Raw genomic sequence first — 22,617 nt, forward strand, 5'->3', positions numbered from 1 at the left:
TCCATGTTTTCTTGACGCCTATCCGTCTAACCTTTGCATCATACTTCCAATTGTATCCAAGGGCATCAAATATTTTTCTATGTCTCTTCAGTTAAGTTAAAGGGGTCCTTCACATTGGATTTTGGTGTTCCGTTCTTATGGCACTTGGTCTGTCTGTCAGTCCCGGTTTTGCTACTTTAGGCGCTTCCGGGTAAGCTAGGACGGTGAACTTTGGCAGGCGTATCAGGAACCAGATTAAATTAAAAATTGTTGTTTCCCCGATTCGACCATCTGGGGGTAGTGGGGGAACGGTTAAATCGGAAAAATTAAAAAAAGTGAGGTATTTTTAACTTACGAACGGGTAATTGGGCCTTAATGAATTGTGATGTTTGGAAGGATAACGTGTCTCAGAGCTCTTATTTTAAATCCTGATCAGATCTGGTGACATTGGGGGGAGTTGAGGGGGGGTACCAAAAATCTTAGAAAATGCTTAGAGTGGAGGGCGGGATGAAACTTGGTGGGAAAAATAATCAAAGTTCTAGACACGTGATTGATATAAACGGAACGGCCCTCTCTCTTTGTGGGAGTTGAAAAATTAGAAAAATGAGGTATTTTTAACTTAAGGAGGAGTGATTGGATCTTAATGAAATTTGATGTTTGGAAGGATATCGTGTCTCAGAGCTCTCATTTTAAATTTAGACCTGATCCGGTAACGTTGGGGGGAGTTGGGGGGGGGTGGATCCTAAAATCTTGGAAAACGCTTAGAGTGGAGGGATCGGGATGAAACTTGGTGGTAAAAATTGGCAGAAGTCCTAGATACGTGATTGACATAACCGGAACGGACCCGTTCTCTTTGGAGTAGTTGGGGGGGGGGTTAATTCCAAAGAATTAGAAAAAATGAGGTATTTTTAACTTACGAAGGAGTGATCAGATATTAATGAAATTTCATATTTAGTAGCACCTCGTAACTCAGATCTCTTATTTTAAATCCCGACCGGATCCAGTGTCATTGGGGGCGGGGGGTTGGAAATCTTGGAAAACACTTAAAGCGGAGAAATCAGGATGAACCTTTGTGGGAAGAATAAGCACAAGTCTAAGATACGTGACTGACATAACCGGACCGGATCCGCTCTCTTTGGTGGAGTTGGGGGGAGAAATTTGGAAAAATTAGAAAAAATTAGGTATTTTCAACTTACGAACGGGTGATCAGATCTTAATGAAATTTGATATTTAGAAGTATCTTGTGCTTTAGAACTCTCATTTTAGGGGGAGTCTCATTGGGGGGAGTTAGAGGGGGAAACTGGAACTCTTGGAAAACGTGAAAATCGAGGTATCTTACGAGTTTGTGATCGGATCTTAATGAAACTTGATATATAGAAGGATCTTATGTCTCAGATGCTCCATTTTCAATTCAAATCTGATCCTGGGACACAGAGGGTTGGAGGGGGAACCAGAAATCTTGAAAACCGGAAATCTTGGAAAACGCTTAGAGTGGAGAGATTGGGATGATACTTGATGGGAAGAATAATCACAAGTTATAGATACGAGGTTGACACAATTGGAACGGATCCGTTCTCTTTGGGGGAACTGGGGGGTTGTTAATTTGGAAAAATTAAAAAAATATAGTTATTTTTAACTTGAGAACGGGTCACCCAATCTTAATTAAATTTGATATTTAGAAAGAACTCATGTCTCAGAGCTTTTATTTTAAATCCCGACCAGATCTGTTGATATTGGGGGAGTTTGAGGGGGAAACCGTAAATCTTGGAAAACGCTTATAAACGTTGTAGATGGTGCTTTTTCTTAGCTGTTATAGCTGAAAACAATCTATTAATTGTGCTAAGATAAGATGCATCGTCTTCTCTTGTACTGGGAGAACAGCACCGGAAGTTATGACAATTAATGTTCAGGACCTACCCATACAAATTGACAGAGTTGACAATAATGAATATCTTGGGATGATAATGGATTCAGATAAATCATTTAAAGGCCATGTATTTCATCTTTGAATGAAACTCTCATGAAATATTTGAAGGATGAATCATCGTCGATAACATCAAAAACCACACTGCCGTTTCATGACGAAAATATAACAGTTCAAAATAGGGATGAAACCTTTTAATCGACAGTGACAAAAAATATAAATTTTAACTGAATATTTCGGACACATATAGTGTCCATCACCAGCAGTTTTACTGCTGATGATGGACACTATATATTATATATGTGTCCGAAATATTCAGTTAAAATGTTATATTTGTTTCACTGCCGATTAAAAGGTTTCGTCCCTATTTTGAACTGTCATATTTTCGTGGTGAATCATGTGAAATTTATTCTGCCTTTTCTAGCCCTCAAATTTCTTTATAAATTCTCTAGTATCTTCATATGTAAATTACTGTCCCATTATTTTTTTAATGTTCATGTTCTTCCGCTTCAGAAGCAACAAAATAAAGCTCTGCGTATATTGAAAATTGCCTGCCTAGCTCATATTCCTACACTGGTAAATCGTCAACAAAAAGTATGGATCAAATTTTAGGTATCCATCCATTGGATCTTTTCCCTTCTTTCTATTCTGTTCTTTATATGATAAAACATTTTCAGCGTCTTTTGCCTGAGTATTCTTATTTGCATCATATATTTTCAGGATAATAATCAGATTCTAATGCTTATTTGACCTAAGGCAGCTCTGTAGTTTGTCAGCTTTTAATAAAATCTGAAAGGTTTTGTTTTTCACCATGACATAGCCTAATATATAATTGGAATAAACTTCGTAGTTTTTTGATTTGAATAAATCCCTAATTAATAATTAAATTAGATTAATGAATCATTTAATTAGTAACTCTTAATTTATGGACTTTATTAGGCGTTTTGATTTTTGCTACCCTTTGGTGAGTTAGAGACCCATCTTTTAAATCCGGTTTCCGGAGATAATTTTATTTATTTACTAGCTGTTGGGGTAGCGCTTCGCGCCACCCCAACACCTAGTTGATGGGGGCGCTTCGCCCCCCCCAAGCCCCCCCGCGCGCGTAAGTCGTTACGCACCATATTAGTTACGCGCCATTGTAGTTGTGTCCCTATGTCCCACCTGTGAATATAGATAGATATATATATATATATATATATATATATATATATATATATATATATATATATATATATATATATATATGTTTTTAACTACGTAAAACTTGCGAATATACAACATTCTTTGCTGTCCCATTGTCTGTGCATATAAATAGATTGTCAGGTTTACCGACTCATGAACATGCAACATATAATGGTCCATGGGAAAACAATCCGTATTCAGATCTATACCTCATGATTCTAATGATTGCCCTTGAGCTTTGTTGATGGTGATTGCTAATCGACCATTCCCTGAGTCGCCATCGTCATTTATATATCCCCCTGTGCACCCCGGCGTCCCCTTTGTAGTTATGTCCCTGTGTCCCGGTCGTCATTTATATTCCCTGTGTCCCGGTCGTCATTTGTGTCCCGGTGTCCCAGTCTGTGATTTCTCTTTGAGCGTCCCGGGCGTCATTTATATTCCTTGTGTCCCGGTGTCCCGGTCGTCATTTATATCCCCTTTTATATATTTATTTTTATTTTTATTCTTAATTTTATTAGTTTTCTTTTTCTCTTCTATTTTTCAGTTTTTTCCTTTTTTTTAGTTTTTTTTAGTTTTTAGTTTTTTAAGTTTTTTTCCTTTTTTTAGTTTCTTTAGTTTTTTTAGTTTTTCGGCTTTTTTATTTTTTTTATTAGTTTTTAGTTTTTTTTGTAGTTTTTGCCTTTTTTTAGTTTTTTCAGTTTTTTTTTTAGTTTTTAGTTTTTTACCTTTTTTAGCCTAGCCAGGATTTGAACCTGGGACCTTCATTCTCCGTTCTGACACCCTCTCTCACCGAGTGACTACTCCAGCATGTTCATTTTGGTGTTTTAAATGGTATATTATTAACCAAATTAATGTGTTTTACAATATACTAAGCATCGTCATAACAAAAATGACGACAACTAATTTCATGACGTCAGTCTACACAGAAACATGACGTCACCTGATCCACAGATCCACAGACAGACAACTTATTTTATATATATAGATTGTAGAATGTACAACCCACGCACGAGTTTTTCTCACTCCGGTTTATTAATTTGATAGTTTTGTAAATATTTTTTTTTTTTGTTGACTAATAAAGAACTTGAACTTGATCGATTAAGTCTGGTCTAAACTGTCTTAATAAATCAAAACAGAACTAAGTTTTTTAGCATGTATTATTTGAATCGTATCATTCGAAAGTTATAGAAACATTAGGAAATTAAGAAATTTTTAATTAATCCAGAAAGCAATTTTCAAGTTAAGAAGTCAATTTTAAATTGAGAAATTGATTAAATTAAACAATTAATTAAATTACATTAATTGAATTAATTTTAAATTAAATTAAGAAAATTGATAAAAAAGTCAATTAGTAAATTTTAAATTAAGATGTAATTTTCTAATAAAAAAGACAGTCATATACAATTCTGCAGTTTATGCTTCGAGCAGGTTTCATAAAAAATGAACATGGTTTTTTTCAGCTTAAAAAAGCACTTAACAGCTTAAGAGGCTGTTTAAGAAGCTTAAACTATCAAGTTAATGACCCAGATTAACTCAATTGTGAGTTATTTGCTTTCAGAAAACATTAAATCCGAGCGTTAATTTAGAATGATGTTCCATTTATAAAATATCTTCGTTTTTGCCAAATTTGGCAAATTTTTTGTGTTGCCAAATTTTTAGCCAAAGCTGAAGTCATGATAATATGATAGAGACAAAAAAAATGAAGCTAGTTGAAAAATCTATTTCAAAAGCTTTTTCCAAGTTTATCGTTCTTTAATTTCAAGCTCAAAATGAGCTCAAGCTCAAGTTTTTTGGCCTAGTTTACATAAATTTAATTTAACCTTAGATGAAAGGCTTGGGATTTTATCAGAAAAATAACACAATGGAAAGAAGGGGGAACATCCCTTATTGTTACTGGTATTACACTTTCATTATAGTAAACCCATGTGGTTCGTTCGGTCTTTTAGTTCCTTTTGGTGCTTGTTTTCTTCTTTTAGTAATATACTTCTCTTTTTCTTTTACTTCAGTGATTATTATTGCCCAGAGTGTATATCAAAGTTCATAAAAGACCCCTTCACACTGTAAACGGAAAACTTTACGTAACGTTTAACGCTGAGATTGGTACCTTCCGTATTAAGGTTCTTACGTTTATTTCCCTTCAATCCAAATAGTTCCATTATCGCTATTACGCTATTTCGTTCTGATGTTAATTCCCCGTGATCATAGAGGCAGGAGTTCTACCCTAAACATTCATGATTCTAAAGCAGCCAAAAGAGAAATCATAGGAAATCAGGTGTGAATAGGCCTATGATGGCTCTTAGCTTAATCTGTAGACAATATCTGTTCTTGGATATAATCCTTGGGCTCCTAGCTTGAGACTGTTAATTATTCTCTTTAGAATAAGACCTGATGAAAAGAATTTTTTTGCATTATATGCAACGACAAAATGTCTCATTAACAAAAAATCAATTGGAATAATAGTAGTATAATATGAAATTCGTGCTTCCCGGACGCCGAAGTTGTTTATTTTGTTTGTTTACAAACAACAGTAGTTGTTTGGCTCAAAGGCATTTCATTGGACGAGCTTGTTGATCTTCTTCCACAAATTCTCCAGGGGTAATTCTTCTCCCTCATTTGTTTGATGTTAATATCTCTTTTCACGTTTATTTTTTAATTTGTTTCCTTGTTTAAATCTTTTTTTTAATGTAAATTTGATTTTCAACAATAGTTTTATTCGCAGATTGCCTGCACTTAGACGTGAGGTTTTGTGGGAAAAGCGTCAATATCTCACTCAAGAGCCAAGAGCCTTGCCAAAAGTTCTTTCCTCGGCCCGTTGCTGGGATCATGAAAGTCTCACTGAGATCTACGGAATGGTAGAGAGCTGGCGATCTTTGTCCCCAGTGGATGCTATTCAACTTCTTCTTCCTTGGTAAGTTCACAGAATATCTGAACTATTGAATTACGTGGTGTAAAATTACGAATGTATTTCACGTATTCTCTAAACAGGATGAAAAGGAGGTTGTTGAAATAGTGTATCAAATATCATATTAAGGTAGGTGTTTTTTAAGAGCGAATTACCTGAATTGGAAACTTATAATTTGTTCCAAAAAAGTTTTCCGTGACACCTGCTTTTTTTTTTTTTTTTTTTTTTGCAATATCAGTTTTTGAACTAAATTTTTTTTTGAATTCATAATTTGAAACATATTCCCTTCAAAAAACAGTTTCTAAGCTAAATGTACCATATAGGATAATGGTGCCTTTTATCGATTCATGACGTCTGTAAAGCAGTAGAAATTACCCAATAAAGGGTCAACCACCCAAAAGGGCAAACTGATTTGTTTTTAATTTCATATTCAATCGACTAATATTGCCCATTGTTTATATTTTAGCATTTGTATCTGTTTAAAAATCTGAATATAATGCAAATTAAATGCGTTAAATATATAATTAATCTTTATTACTAAAATATTATAGACATACCTGGACAATCTCAGCACTTGCTAAGTATCATATAGTGTATCAATATGGAGGAGGAGGGGGGAGGGTTCAAATAAAAACATTAAGATGAATTATCTAAGGAAAGTTGGAAGAGTGGGAAAGTCGTTGCCATTTCTGTCTTCTATTCTATTGTATCATTCAATTCTGTTTATCAATTCTGCCTGTATTTGAATTGTTTACTTTTTATCCTTTGCGCAGTTTACCTGCTAATTTAAAAACTGTTGCGTTGAGGTGAGCCAACAGACAAGTTACACGAATGCCTGCAACAGGAACTTGAGACAATTTCATTTCTTAAAGATAATATAACCTTTGACATTATATTTTTTTTTTCATTCGTTTTTTTTTAGTTCAGTATGAATTGAATAATAAACCGATTAAACTGTGTAAACCCGAAACAAGGAACTGAAAAAATTAGATTTTCTAAGATGAAAACTTTTCTATCCTGTTATTTTTCTATGCCTATTTGTTTTCTTTTTTTTGTTAATTCTTACTTTATTTGATTTGTGTGAATGTTTTTTGTAATTTTTTAATTCCTAGTTGCTCTGAAACAACCTTTCTAGAAAAAAAAATCTAAAATCTGTAAGGGAAATTTTAAACATCCTTAAGAAACTATGGCCTAACTTAGCTCAATGACATGAGCTACGGAAGTCAATTAGGGCTCAGGGGCTCCTTAGTTGTGACTAAGGAGGGTAAAACGCTTGAAGTTTACTTTAGTTAAACCACAGTTTTCCAATGTCCGAATGCAGCATTGTTATTTTTATTTACTAGTGTTAAACTGTAGTTGAAGTGGAAAGTCCGAACGAACTCTATATGTTCTAAATAATAAAATCGATTAAAACTTATTTCAGTAGATTGCTCTTGTTTAAACTAAGAAAAAAAAATTCCAAATTTTAAGTACATTAAAGAAAAAACACAATTTTTAGAACTGGCTTTTCAAGATTTTTGTTATTTGTATCGAAAAAATAATTGTTTTGTATTCTAAATATTGAAAATAGGCAATTTTTTCAACTATTTTATAGCTTGTTTTTTTTTTCTACTGAAATTTATGAAAAATTTGATGAAACTGAGGAAAGATAAAACGAAGCCACATTTTTTTATCTTTGTTTTTATTTTCACAGATTTTCCTTATTCATATCAGCGAAAAAATTCGACCAAGGACACAATCGCTACAAACAATTTAGTTATACTTTTTTTTTACAAAATCATTAAAAAAATGCTTCGTATATGAATCGACGAAAATTCTTTAGAAAAAATGTATAAGTCCTTATTTCTACGCCCCATTACAACTCTGAAAATATGAAAGGCCACGGGATTTACTCTCCTTGTAAAACAGTACTGTCTCTGAGGAATCTGAAGTAGCCTACTGCCTTCTTGTTTTTTGGGTCGAACCATGCGAATCGCTACTTTATAATTGACCATGTTTGTGAAATTAAAAAAGTAAGCCTCGAAACTTTCTAAAAAATTAGATTATGGTTTCTTCTTTTAATATCATATTGACTTATTAAATTTCCTTGTTAATAGTATAATTAAGTTTCTCTGGCGTAGCAATTATTTTATTGTATTTTTGTTGTTGCAGTCGATATTGCAGTGATGTAATTTCTTTGATTAAAATCTCTGCGGCTCCATCAACAATGATGACATACTGATAGGCCTGGTAATTCCCTCTATTTAGTTCTCAGTTTTGGTGGATTTGTCATACCTTTTCCTGAATATTTCAAGCGAGGAATTTTTAGGGACTACTTCTACTGGGGGGCTATTCCATGTGGCGATGATTCATCCGTCGGATAAAGCTCATTTTTAGGTCTCCCTTACGTGATGTACCCTGCTCAAAATTGTCCTCCCTGGCTCTGTAAAATTAGGTTCTAAAATTTAACTTCTATTGCAAGGAAGATTGGTGTCTAATTACACCGGTGGTGTAAACCAATGGTGTATGAACACCAGTGGTTTGTTTTCTTTTTCGTGTTTTTAATTTGATGTCTTTGGTACTCTCAGAAGAATATCCATAGCTATAATGAATGTTTCTGAGTCAAAATTGTGGCTCTGGACTTCCTTGTGATATTTGGTGGCTTTTTTTAAAAGCTAAAATGCAAACACATTCTCTTATACAAGAAGACGCTCTTTTTTCTTTATAAGAGTTGCCTCCTCTGTAACAGAAACACAAATGCGTCACCTTTGACATGAACTGTTGGCGTATCCCCAGTGGAATATAAAAACTTCCTAGGGTGAAAAATTCTTTTCTTTTGTCATTTACAGCCATAGATTACAAATGCTCACACAACAATTCTGGGACTATTTTGACTTGCATTCTTTTTCTAATAGTTGTAAAATTGTTGGTGGACTGTGGGCTGGGTAGGAATGAAAAGCAAGCTTAAACTCTACCAAACCAGCAGAGGAAGAGGGTAGTTGGTCTGTATAGTTGTATCTAAAAATTCGAGGTATAGTACAGAACGCATATAACATCATTTTAAAGAATCCCAAGCAATGTCGAACAATTACGGATTCCGTTTTACAAAATTATATTGATTGTGTAGATGACAGCAGCATCTCTTTCTATTGAAAACTTGAATTGTCAAAATTAGGCACCAAATTTTATTTTTCAGCCAAAAAAGCTGCAAGTTTCAAACAATACATCAAGTTCCTGAGAAACACAATTTTGTGTTCACTTAATTTTTGATTTTGAAAAATTAAAAATAGAAAAAGGAATGAAAAAAATAAAAAAAATTCCAAAGGGCCTCCTATTTTTTTATGATGAACTGCCGTTAAGTTTTGTTATTTATCACCGTTGAATGTTGCACAAGATATTATAAGCTGGTTTTTTTTTTTTTTTTTTTTTTTTTTTTTTTTTTTTTTTTTTTTTTTTTTTTTTTTTTTTTTTTGGTGTCTAGATGTCTTTTTTTCTAAGACTTTGGTTTTGAACTCGGATGTTTAAAAGTCGGCCTTGGAAAAGTGATAAGATAATTGTAAGGTAAGATTTATTAATCCAACAAAAATATTAAATAAGCCCCCCCCCCTTACTTGGCTCTATGGCCTAAAAGGTAAGTATTTCATCCTTAAGATATATTGACACTAACACTTCATTCAAAATTGTTTCACCCCTTTTTTGTTCCTATATGTGTTTGACAAAAAAAAACTTTTTTCTTATGTAAAAAGCCAATTTTCTTGGAGGGCATTTTGTCTTCTTCTTCTTACGAGCCTAAATTTATTAAGAATAAAAAAAATATATTAAAATAAATAATAAATTATATGAAAATCAACAAAAATTTATTATCAGCCCTTTACATGGATCCAATCTAAAATTGAATTATCCCCGTATAGGGTTGGCAAGGCCATAACCAGAAGGGTGTAGAGGGTTTGATCCCTTACGAAATTTTAGTTTGACCCATAAAAACGCAACAAAAACACATATAAATAAATTTATGGTGCCTTTTTTAAAGTTTTCTATTGTACACCCCCCCCCTGAACAAGATACTGGGTACGGCCTGGGGGTTGGGACCCCAGTGGATAGGTGAGGGGGAAGCTTTGAATATATTGAGATGGAAAAGAAGCTGCGGTGAACTGTAAGCGGTTGTACTTGTCTTTGCATATCCTTTATAATTTTATGAAGAACTAATCAGTTTAAACATGCGATTCTCACTCGAAGGTTGAATTAGAAATCATGGAACTATATAAGGATACGGCATTACACTTTACAGTCCCTACCGGCGGTGCTGATCTCCGTTTCTTGGCCCTTCAGCCAGGGGGGTTGGGGGTCAGCCATCCTGTGCTTTCGCACACCCTTCCTGTTTACCTTCCCCAGATTTCTCCAGGTACCCATTTAGAGCTGGGTCGACTCTGGCTAAGCTTACAGAGTCACGCCACTGAACCCCGTCCCAGATTGAAGAATTGGGTACACCGGGATTCAAACCCGTGTCCTCTCAGACAAGGGATCCCGAATCCAGCGCTCCAACCCACTCGGCCAGGACGGCTATCAGTCAAAGGAACTATATAGGGAGTGGAGAAACGGGGTTAATCAGCAACCACGGTGAAATTATATAAGAAATTTTTTTTGGGAAAAGAGGAAACAAATGATTCTAGTCAAAGGAAAAGAAAGCATTCTATTATTTTTTTTTTCCTCCTTTGTTTTCCAGGAGCTTATTTATAAAAGACTGCATAAATATTTTGTTTCAGCATGATTTTCTTTACAATACAGGGAACCTTTGGGAGGATTAGCATTGTGTATTATTGTATGTTTGTATGTGTATTAATAATAAATATATTTTAGCTTTCTTTCATTACGGCTAAGTGGTTTGTTTCAGTTTTTCTGCAATAATTTGTAATACAACAAGCTACAGTGTGGTCCCACTGTTTGTCAATTATTCACATTATTTTTCACCAAAAAAACTCACCATTTTTTTTTTTAATCTAGTGTTTCATTTTGTAAATACTTCCGAATATTTCAAGCTCAATTTTAGTGAGCTCAAAAGATTTTTTAGCTTTTGTATGTCCCATCTAAAGGTTGAGCTTTTCATAGAATTAGTTTCTTTTTTCTTTTCCCTTAAGACATTTTTTTTTTGTGAGAGGGAGTTGACATTTAGCACCAGGGTTGCGCTAAAGAAAAATTGGTATGATAGAAATATAGTAATATGAAATTCCAGCTTCCCGGACGTTGAAGTGCGATGTGCAGCAGTTGCCTGGCTCAAAGGTATTTCATCGGACGAGCTTGTTGATCTTCTTCCACAAATTCTTCAGGCGCTAAAATTCGAAACTCTGGAAACTTCGCCACTCATTCGCTTTCTTTTAGAGAGGTCACTGATGTCCTTGCGTGTTGCTCATACTTTATTTTGGCTTTTGGTACAAGAACTGCCTGGAGATACGCTATATGTGAGTTTATCTTTATTTCTAATTTGAAGCATTTTTAGTAAGTATTTAGAGAAATGTGACAAGCTTCATAGCTTAGAATCGTAATGATTAGCACTTTTTGAAATGAAGTAACTCAGGAGATTGCTTAGTCTTTTATTAGCCAGTCTGTTCTATATATTCAAACTGTACCAAATGCACTGTAGGCAACCATATACCCAAGATCTTAGCATAACTCTGCCTGACAAATTAAAGGATAGATTAGGCTTTCTGTAGTGAATTTGACCAAGTCTGCTTTTCAAATTTCTAGGTTTGGTGCCAAAATATATAATTTAATTGAATGACAAACAATAAAGTGACAAGCAAATTTTTAGCAATTTTTTGCCAAATTTCTTCAAATTTTGTGTCAAGCTAGAATCCTAAATAATATGTAATCTCATTGTCTTAGTCTTAAGAGACTTTATAATTTGGTGAGGTTATAGTCGTAAGTTAAGCTCCAATTAGTCTTGAAAATCTCTTGTGTAGCCGAACTTCTTATCATCCAGTTAAAAAGTGAAGTGGTGAAGTGGACTTTAACTCTTCCGTTCTGTGCCTCAGTCTCGTCTACATTCACTGAGATGCTACGCATTGTTCCCCAGACTGAGTTTGACTCCTCTCACCACGAAGATCACCCTTCCTTCGTTCTGCGGCAACACATGGCTGTTGATAAAGTGAAGTCTGTTCTGGAAGCCAGGCTCAATCCCTTTCGATCCACTGACGAAGATATGCTGAATATTTATACGCTTGAGACAGTTGATAGTGAGATAGCTGACAGTCTCCTCAGTGTGCGATCTGTTGGAAGCAGAGCGGTTGATCGCTACTTGGACGGTGAAAAAGGTGCCTTTAGCAAAGTAAAGGTCATGAATAATGAGAAGGCAAAACAGAAAAAAGCAACCAATACTTCTAGTGCTGTAAATAGCCTTACCAATGTTGAACTTCAAACTGTCAAAAGGGTATTGGTGAGTGTTGACTTTACAGGCGAAAGAGGACTTCACCATCTAAAGAATTTGCTTTCCCATGAGCTTCTTCCATATGCACCTTCTATATTCCAGAGAAGTGCCATATCTGGAATGGTTGTGCTTTGGACAGGAACAAAGTCAGCTCTTCTGGAGTATTTGAAAACAAAAATCAGCTTGAGCGAGTGGCCCTTCGCCACTCATTCGCTTTCTTTTAGAGAGGTCACTGATGTCCTTGCGTGTTGCTCATACTTTATTTTGGCTTTTGGTACAAGAACTGCCTGGAGATACGCTATATGTGAGTTTATCTTTATTTCTAATTTGAAGCATTTTTAGTAAGTATTTAGAGAAATGTGACAAGCTTCATAGCTTAGAATCGTAATGATTAGCACTTTTTGAAATGAAGTAACTCAGGAGATTGCTTAGTCTTTTATTAGCCAGTCTGTTCTATATATTCAAACTGTACCAAATGCACTGTAGGCAACCATATACCCAAGATCTTAGCATAACTCTGCCTGACAAATTAAAGGATAGATTAGGCTTTCTGTAGTGAATTTGACCAAGTCTGCTTTTCAAATTTCTAGGTTTGGTGCCAAAATATATAATTTAATTGAATGACAAACAATAAAGTGACAAGCAAATTTTTAGCAATTTTTTGCCAAATTTCTTCAAATTTTGTGTCAAGCTAGAATCCTAAATAATATGTAATCTCATTGTCTTAGTCTTAAGAGACTTTATAATTTGGTGAGGTTATAGTCGTAAGTTAAGCTCCAATTAGTCTTGAAAATCTCTTGTGTAGCCGAACTTCTTATCATCCAGTTAAAAAGTGAAGTGGTGAAGTGGACTTTAACTCTTCCGTTCTGTGCCTCAGTCTCGTCTACATTCACTGAGATGCTACGCATTGTTCCCCAGACTGAGTTTGACTCCTCTCACCACGAAGATCACCCTTCCTTCGTTCTGCGGCAACACATGGCTGTTGATAAAGTGAAGTCTGTTCTGGAAGCCAGGCTCAATCCCTTTCGATCCACTGACGAAGATATGCTGAATATTTATACGCTTGAGACAGTTGATAGTGAGATAGCTGACAGTCTCCTCAGTGTGCGATCTGTTGGAAGCAGAGCGGTTGATCGCTACTTGGACGGTGAAAAAGGTGCCTTTAGCAAAGTAAAGGTCATGAATAATGAGAAGGCAAAACAGAAAAAAGCAACCAATACTTCTAGTGCTGTAAATAGCCTTACCAATGTTGAACTTCAAACTGTCAAAAGGGTATTGGTGAGTGTTGACTTTACAGGCGAAAGAGGACTTCACCATCTAAAGAATTTGCTTTCCCATGAGCTTCTTCCATATGCACCTTCTATATTCCAGAGAAGTGCCATATCTGGAATGGTTGTGCTTTGGACAGGAACAAAGTCAGCTCTTCTGGAGTATTTGAAAACAAAAATCAGCTTGAGCGAGTGGCCCTTCGCCACTCATTCGCTTTCTTTTAGAGAGGTCACTGATGTCCTTGCGTGTTGCTCATACTTTATTTTGGCTTTTGGTACAAGAACTGCCTGGAGATACGCTATATGTGAGTTTATCTTTATTTCTAATTTGAAGCATTTTTAGTAAATATTTAGAGAAATGTGACAAGCTTCATAGCTTAGAATCGTAATGATTAGCATTCTTTGAAATGAAGCAACTCAGGAGATTGCTTAGTCTTTTATTAACCAGTTTGTTCTATATATTCAAACTGTACCAAATGTACTGTAGGCAACTATATACCAAAGATCTTAACATAACTCTGCCTGACAAATTAAAGGATAGATTAGGCTTTCTGTACTGAATTTGACCAAGTCTGCTTTTCAAATTTCTAGGCTTGGTGCCAAAGTATATAATTTAATTGAATGACAAGCAAATTTTTAGCAATTTTTTGTCAAATTTCTTCAAATTTTGTGTCAAGCTAGATTCCTAAATAATATGCAATTTTATTGTCTTAGTCTTAAGAGACTTTATAATTTGGTAAAGTTATAGTCGTAAGTTAAGCTCCAATTAGTCTTGAAAATCTCTTGGGTAGCCGAACTTCTTGTCATCTAGTTAAAAAGTTTATACTCATTGCTATTATTTTGAGTTCGAACTCAAATATTTGTTTCTTCGGCCTGGAAAATCAAGCAAAAAATCGACGTGACATAAACCGAAAAATAAATTAGCTTATTTGTTGCCAATTTGTTCAAGTCTGTTCTAAAAAAAATTTACGTTTTAGCATATAAGTATATAATTTGATCCGAATGACAATCACGGAAACAACAAAAAGATTTGTGCCGTCAAACGCTAGGTATCAACCTGAAATTTTAAATACTATTCAATCTCTCCGTACCATTATATTATTATTAAGAATCTTAAACCTGTGATCAGCCTATAGAAGAAAGGTAGGTTCTGAAAGCCCTTGAAAATTACTTCGGCTATCGAAATTCCTGCCGTCCGATTTAAAAAAAAGTTATTTAATGGAACTCCACTCAGATAGTTCCTATTTTGAATCTGAATTTAACAAAAGCTTTGTAGTGTGGTAAAATCAAATGATTTTCCAGATTTGTTTTGCGGATTTTCCCTTTTTTAAGTAAGATTGAATTGAGATTTAATGAATATTGAAGGTCTTCTTTTTCCCAGGGTACTGAAGTAAGTTTTAGTCCTCTTGAGACGATGTCATCTCAGTGGCACCATTTTCGTCGCTACCGCATCCTCCTTCAGGCTCTGCTTGCCCTGTCTGGTAATGCACTGCGGGAATGTTTTATAGCTCAACAGCTGCTTGTCAAAAACTTATCCAGCACTGCCACGATCGTAAAGAGCACAAAAGATTCCGCTCGTCAAAATACTTTGTTGAAGGAGTTGGAACCGATGCACTACTATCTACTGGACCGACCTAGTAGTCTGCCTTTAAGTCTTGGCCATAAAGTGTGTGGGCTTGACCTTAATGGTTGTTCCTACTTCACGTCGTTTACGGTACCCTTGAAGTTGGCGTTTAAAACACCAGAAAGGGGAGGTGGAGGAATTTCAGCAATCTTTAAGGTGATGTATTTTAAGTTCTATTTTAATTTTGATGCTCGCGAGTTATAAATCACAAATTGTACAAAGCATAAATGCAAACATTTAGATGATATCTCCATAAAGGCCATAGACATACACCGTAGTTTATTGTGATTACATCAAGTAAACCTAATAAGAGCTAGCAATAATTTCCATTTTTTTTTCTTGTTCTAAATATATCGCCTGTTTTCTTCCATTGTGTGCTCTTTTTTTTTTATCAGGAACAACCTCGTGAATATAGACATAATGCACATTGTCGGACTCGCAACTGTTCAGGGATCATTTTGGGAGTGGTTTTATCCAGTCCCCAAAGCACTGGATCCCAAAGATCGTTAACTTCTGTGGAGCGTAATTTTTTAGCTTCTTCCAAATGAATTATCTTCATGATGTAGCGTTTTATTTTTTTCTTATGTCTTTCTTTTTTAATGAACTAAAGGTAATAATAGTCACACAATATCTCAATTTTGTTTATTCTAATTTGGCAAGAGTCGAAAGCTACACGACTAAGATAATAAATTACCAGGTTTTATGCTGTATGATAGGACAAAGTTTGCAGCACACAAAATCTCTAGGAGGTGGAGGTTTCAGCCCACTTAAACGAAGTAAATGCATCTTGCGTACAACATAGAAAATATCTTTTTTCTAGTGTTCGAGATTCTGTTTGTTATGATTAAAACATATCCAATTTACATCTCCGTCGAATATTTTTTTTCTTTTTTTTATGCTTTCAGTAATGGTATTTTTAATGTTTTCTTAAGTCATATTTTACATGCTGTATTAAATGTGAAATTTCCCCCGACAGAAAATTGGCTTCACTTGGCTTTGTGCTGCAGCAAGTTTTTAGTAGGAGTAGTAGAATATATTTAAAATATTTTTTTTGTTTAGCTGGGAGACGACCTTCGTCAAGATATGATAACTTTGCAAATGGTCAGATTAATGGACAAAATTTGGCTTCGAGAAGGACTCGACTTAAAAATGGTAGTCTTTAAGTGTATCCCCACAGGGCATAAAGCAGGTAACTTAATTTATCTTTTTACCTTTTTAAAACATGTACTTCTCTTTTAAAGCTATGATTTTTACTTAATGTGAAACTTCCATTGGGTTTTTTTTAATATAATTCGATTTTTAGGCTCTTAGGTTAGTGTCTGGCAATGCTGACGCTAAATCCCTGTCTAGATTGCAAAAATCTCTTGCGGAAGATTGAATGCTGCTGCTTGACGAAAAGAAATGGATTGTTAGCTGTATTTTTACTTGGAGTTGTTCATTTTTTTTCTGCTGTTATGCTTAGTCCACTATTATGCTAATTTAAAATTAGCGATTTCACAATTTCACTGGTATGCCAGTCTAAAATTGCTAATTTCCCTATTTTGCCATTTTAAAATTGCGGATTTCACTACTAGGCCTGTTGAAAAGTGACACTGAAAGAAAATTTGAATCTTCAAATTGTCATATGGCAATCTTATTAATAGAAACGTGCTGCTTATTATGAACTAAGAATTTAATTGTTCAATTGAATAAATTAAATAAGTCTAATTAAACCTTGGGGTAACGTCATGGTGGATCCTTTGTGTCGCACACAGAAGCATAAAATGATAATTGACAATTTTATCCAACAATTTTACTTTAGAGGCTGTTTATCGGGCCTTCATGACACTGGCATAATATCTTTTTTTTTTGGGGGGGGGGGGGCAAGTCAGAGTCAGTTTTCCCAAATCAAGTGCAAATGACAGTGAAAACTAAAAAAAGAGCCATATAGCACCATAAAGGTTAAGATATACTATAGAAAATTTTCCCGTTTCTGTGCATCTTTGAATTATTGTGGGTTTTCTTAATTTTAACAAGATTTTGAAAGAAAATAAATTTCAGCTGGGGCAAATTGTGGGGGGAGGGCGAGGTTTGGAAAAGGTAGTTTCGCCCTACCCCATAATAAATAACACCCCTGCTTCATGACAATGGTCGTATGCGGCTCTGAATTATGGACGCTTAGAAAGAATTGACGGAGATATGTTAAATGTTTACTATAAAAATTGTCTAAGGATAGTTTTAAATGCCCGTCCTACTGACTTTGTTTTAAACTATAAGCTGTGCGAAAATTATGGTTCAAATCCACTTTCTAAGATTGTATTGAGAGAACATGGTCCTATTTTACAGAGGATAGATTGCCAAAGATTGTTCTTCTTTGCCATGCACCTTGTTCCAGACGAAAAGCAGGTTTTTCCAAAATGGGATGAGAAAAGATCTGAAGGGGACCAGAACTTCATGGGAGGATATGAAAAAAGAGCTGTATCCAGGATTTTTTGGAAGGTGGGTTTTTTTTAGGGGGGGGGGGAGGGGGTACAAAAAACTTTCAAATTTTAATATAAACAAATTTCAAAAATTCGTTTATATTTATTTTTGTTGCATTTTTACGAGTCGGACAAAAATTTCGGGGCTTGGTTCAAAACCTTTCATTTCCATCCCTGGATACGACCTCGATAAAGTTAAGTAGGTTAGAATGAATTTGGAGCCTGCACTGCTGTCAAGGACACAAGTGGTTTAGTAGTGCACCGAGTTGTATGCAGCAGTATTAGTACCTAGTTTCTTGATCAAACTGATATAATACTAATGAGCCTGAAAAATCAAAATTCCCTGTATTAAGTCGAAATTCTTAAAGAATTTGAGTTTAGACATCTGAATAAATATAAGAAGCAGCACCACTAAAGTAACTTGTATAATTTTTTCAAAGTCAGTGCCAAGAGTGGAAACCGGTGTTATTGTCAAGAAGAAAACCACCGACACCATATTGTGTTTGGTGATATTGCTAGACCCAAAACTCCTCCATACTATTCTTTTCAGGTGCTTTAAAATGAAAGGGAGGAAAAAAACGCCTTTGGTAGGCCTGCCATCTTAAAGACAACTAACCTACTTATCCTGCTAGGATTTTCCCAAGCGGGCCTAGGTCTAGGACTTAGTCCTATGTCTGCCACTTCTAGAGGTTATATTTGACTGTTCCAAACTTCTGAGATAATTTCCTCTGTCATTTTTGTGGCTATTTTCAAAGGGAAGATCAGAAGGGCTATAAAGAAGTCCAATTCAACACTAGTAAATATCCGACAGAGAAAATGCGAACATTCGAATTTCAATTGGTCATAGGAGTGTACTAATATAAAGTAAGCAAATTAAGTGACATTTGAGTTTTGTTTCAGCTTCGGAGGGGTAGACATATACAAAGGAGCGCTAGCCTTCAAGTCCAGGCTCTTTCTAATATCAAATTTTCAGATTATCACATCCAACATATTATATGTTTTGTATAGGCCTATCCGATAATATTGATTCCCAAAAACCTCAGTAGTTGCATAAACCATTTTCTAGGCTGTTTTGAAAGGAAGCATCAAAGTGGGTTTGAAAATACAGTGCCATATAAAATTATCTCTTTGAAAACAGCTTAGCAACTACCTTTTGTTGATCTTAGCATTGTGAACATAAAAGATATGATTTATTATATATGTATATATATATATATATATATATATATATATGTGTGTGTTATATAATATATATTATATTATACTAGTTGTTGGGGTGGCGATTCGCGCCACCCCAACACCTAGTTGATGGGACACCCTTGAGCTTTGTTGATGGTGATTGCTAATTGAACATTCCTTGTGTCGCCGTCGTCATTTATATATCCCCCTGTGCCCCCCGGTGTCCCCGTTGTAGTTCTCCTAGTCTGTAATTTCTCTTTGAGCGTCCCGGTCGTCATTTATATTCCCTGTGTCCCGGTCGTCATTTCTGTCCCGGTGTCCCGGTCTGTATATACATTCGTTTTTGAATTGGTCTTTTTTTAGTTTTTAGTTTTTTACTTTTTTAGTTTTTTTTTTAGTTATACCTTATGATTCTAATGATTGCCCTTGAGCTTTGTTGGTGGTGATTGCTAATCGAACATTCCATGTGTCCCCGTCGTCACTTACATATCCCCCTGTGCCCCCCGGCGTCCCTGTTGTAGTTGTGTCCCTGTGTCCTGGTCGTCATTTATATTCCCTGTGCCCCGGTCGTCATTTGTGTCCCGGTCTGTAAATACATTCGTTTTTGAATTGGTATATGATGAAATAAATTTGTGTGTTTTCCCCTTTTTTTCTTTTTAGTGTTTTTGGTTTTTACCTTTTTTTTAGTTTTTTTAGTTTTTTTTCTTTTTCTTTTTAGTTTTTTCTTGTAGTTTTTACCTTTTTAGTTTTTTTATTTTTATTTTTTATTTTTTTTTTTTAGTTTTGTTTTTCTCCTTTATTTTTCAGTTTTTTTCCTTTTTTTTCTTTTTAGTTTTTTTTAGTCTTTTAGTTTTTTTATTAGTGTTTAGTTTTTTGTTCTTTTTAGTTTTTTTGTAGTTTTTACCTTTTTTTAGTTTTTTTTTTTTTTTTTTTGGCTTGAATACATTCGTTTTTGAATTGGTATATGATGAAATAATTCATACGTCATATGCGGACAGACAGATACTTTCTCTATCACCCGCAAGCCTGTTTTCTTGCTGTTCTTGTGATTCCTCGGCACGCTTTCTTTTCTTACTTTCTCTATCAGCCGCAAGTATTTTGGCATAGACTCTTTGAGCAGCTTTCTCGGCTGTTGCCATTTTAGGTTCTTCAGTCATTTTACAATTAAACATTTTTCCGTCCACGATCTTCTTACAATTAAAAATTTGTATTTGAACGATTTTCTTAAATACCTTTAATGACGTCATCGTCATAACAAACATGACGACAACTAACTTCATGACGACATGATGGCATTACGTCACTCGACAGACAACCCATAGACAACTTATATTTTATATATATATATATATATATATATATATATATATATATATATATATATATATATATATATATATATATATATATATATATATATATATATATATATATATGTTATATAATATATATTATATTATATATATATATATGTTATATTATCGATATTATTTTGTAATAGCGATGTTAGTGCTAAATTATTTGGAACTTTTCAGGTATGATTGAGGTGGTTACAGAGGCTGAAACTTTGCGAAAAATTCAAGGCGAAGCTGGTGGATTGACCGGGCCGTTCAAAGACCGATGCATACAGCAGTGGCTTATGAAGAAAAATCCTGATACCTTAGATTACCAAAAAGCATTATACAATTTTACTGGTATTTTAATTTTATACTCTTATTTATTCTTATTCTTATTTATAATTATTTATAATGTGCTTATTATTACTATAATATACTTAAGTAGTATAGTAATTGCCGATTCTGAACTAAATTGATCGCCCCATTAATTTACATCCTTTTCAGTCTATTTTAGCGTCATTTTAACTTCAAATATTAAACATATTGAATATTTTCCATCCTAATATTCAACATGAAAACAGGTCCTTGGAAATCAGTTTGGTCTTATTATTATCACCTTGGAAAGTTTGGTCTTATTTTTATACTTCTTCACAATTTGAACGCGGGTTCTAGGCTTCACCTAGATCATCCCATCAATTTATCCCATTTTCAATTGAATTCACACCATTTTAATTGAACATTTCAAACATTTTTACAATGTCCCATTATGAGCTTTAAGACCAAAACAGTTCTTGTAAAATAAGAATTTGATGCTTAGTGAAATAAGAGTTTAATTATATTCCATTTTTTCTATACTACTGATAAAATGTAATAATTTAGCATGATTTAATAGTTAGTGGATAGTGCTATATCGATATATCGATACCTAATGCTATATCGATATCGCTATATCGATACCTAAATGATTATTATCATCCTTCCCTTTTCTTTGTATAACCTTTGAAATCATACCTATATCTAATTTTTTTTTTCAAGATCAGCGGCTTTAGAATCAAAACGCTTAGGTGCAAATAGATTAGCTATTTCGCATTTAAAATCAACGCATTTCATTTCTTTAATCGTATCTTCCATTCCAATGTCTTAATCTTCTTTCCTAATTGTGCGATTATATTTATTTTCCATTTTCATAAAGCTTAAAAGTTTCTCCATTTATTAGTAAATAATTTTCTGAATCAAAAATAATTTATATTCCTTTAATAGCCTTTGGCTCGCTTCCCAGAAATCTATCACCAGTGAAAGATTTCTGGGATGAAATCCAAACAATTCTCAGTAACGGTTTGAGTAATGACACGTTATTTGATTATATGGTGTGCATAGCGTTAGCATTATACGAAAAGATGGTTTGCATTCTTAGAGTTTTAGAGAAAATAGTGCGGAAAGTAGGAAGGGTTTTATTTATGAATTAATCTTTAAATACTCAGAGCAGTATTTATAACCACTTAGTTTCACTTATTTCATATATTTTTCACGAGAAAAAAATTGCAATGTTTTGCGTAATTCATTTTCTCGTTTAATTATTTCTTCATTAACCAATTCACCCGATTTAAACATAACAAGTAATTCTTAATAGAATGAATAAGTAGTTTTATACCCATTCTTTCTTTCTGCTATTCTTAGATATTTTTCAAGTATTTCAATCAGAACTGTCCCAAGACTGAAATTTAGATGCTAAGAAAGATTTACTATCATTTCCATCAAATTTACAACTTCTATGATAAACAAGTAATCGTTTTTTCTAATTCTTCTTCCATTTATATTAGAAATAAAATCAATTTTTTTATCCACCCCCTTAAATCTTTTTAATATACCCTTCACATAAATGTCCACATTTGACATCATTTAACTTTTTATTGGAATAGGATGATAAGCAATTGGTTTATTTGAAGTCATAAAATATTTTATTTACTTACTTGAGACATACCAAACGGATCAAAAAATTTTGCAAATAGATATTTAGCAAATAGATATTTAAATAACAAGTCCAATGAGTTCCAGGTAACCCACTTAAATCAGAATTAATAACACCCAATTTTTTTTTATTGATTGTGTTCGGTAAATTATTTCTAGAAAATACGCCTCTAAAGTAAGAAATATGGTGTAATTCAGAAGTTATATCAATATTTGTTCGTTTTTTTTCTTTTTTTTTACTCGATTCCTTTTTTGGACAAAGAGCTGAAACTACGGTATCCACAATTTTTTTTTAAGATCTTCCACGTCTTTTAGGAACTTCTAAGTTTTCAACAACTTTTATAGGTCTTCCACATTTCTGAGGAACTTCATCGTCTCTCATTCTAACGATTTTC

The 22,617-nt window shown here is 34.1% G+C and overlaps 2 protein-coding genes across 2 annotated transcripts in view; both read left to right on the top strand.

The window, feature by feature from the left end:
- Window positions 1-22,617, top strand: part of LOC136036708 (phosphatidylinositol 4-phosphate 3-kinase C2 domain-containing subunit alpha-like) — a 144,048-nt gene that overhangs the window by 62,572 nt on the left and 58,859 nt on the right. Inside the window, exons 11-15 of the mRNA XM_065719037.1 lie at window positions 5,805-5,993; window positions 11,197-11,426; window positions 15,047-15,435; window positions 16,339-16,468; window positions 20,453-20,611. Coding sequence (XP_065575109.1) covers window positions 5,805-5,993; window positions 11,197-11,426; window positions 15,047-15,435; window positions 16,339-16,468; window positions 20,453-20,611 — 1,097 coding nt within the window. The remainder of the gene's footprint in view (window positions 1-5,804; window positions 5,994-11,196; window positions 11,427-15,046; window positions 15,436-16,338; window positions 16,469-20,452; window positions 20,612-22,617) is intronic.
- Window positions 1-22,617, top strand: part of LOC136036707 (zinc finger protein with KRAB and SCAN domains 1-like) — a 264,716-nt gene that overhangs the window by 30,599 nt on the left and 211,500 nt on the right. The gene's annotated exons all lie outside the window — the stretch shown is intronic.

The sequence above is a fragment of the Artemia franciscana genome, chromosome 15 (assembly GCF_032884065.1).
Source record: "Artemia franciscana chromosome 15, ASM3288406v1, whole genome shotgun sequence".
Lineage (NCBI taxonomy): Eukaryota > Metazoa > Arthropoda > Branchiopoda > Anostraca > Artemiidae > Artemia > Artemia franciscana.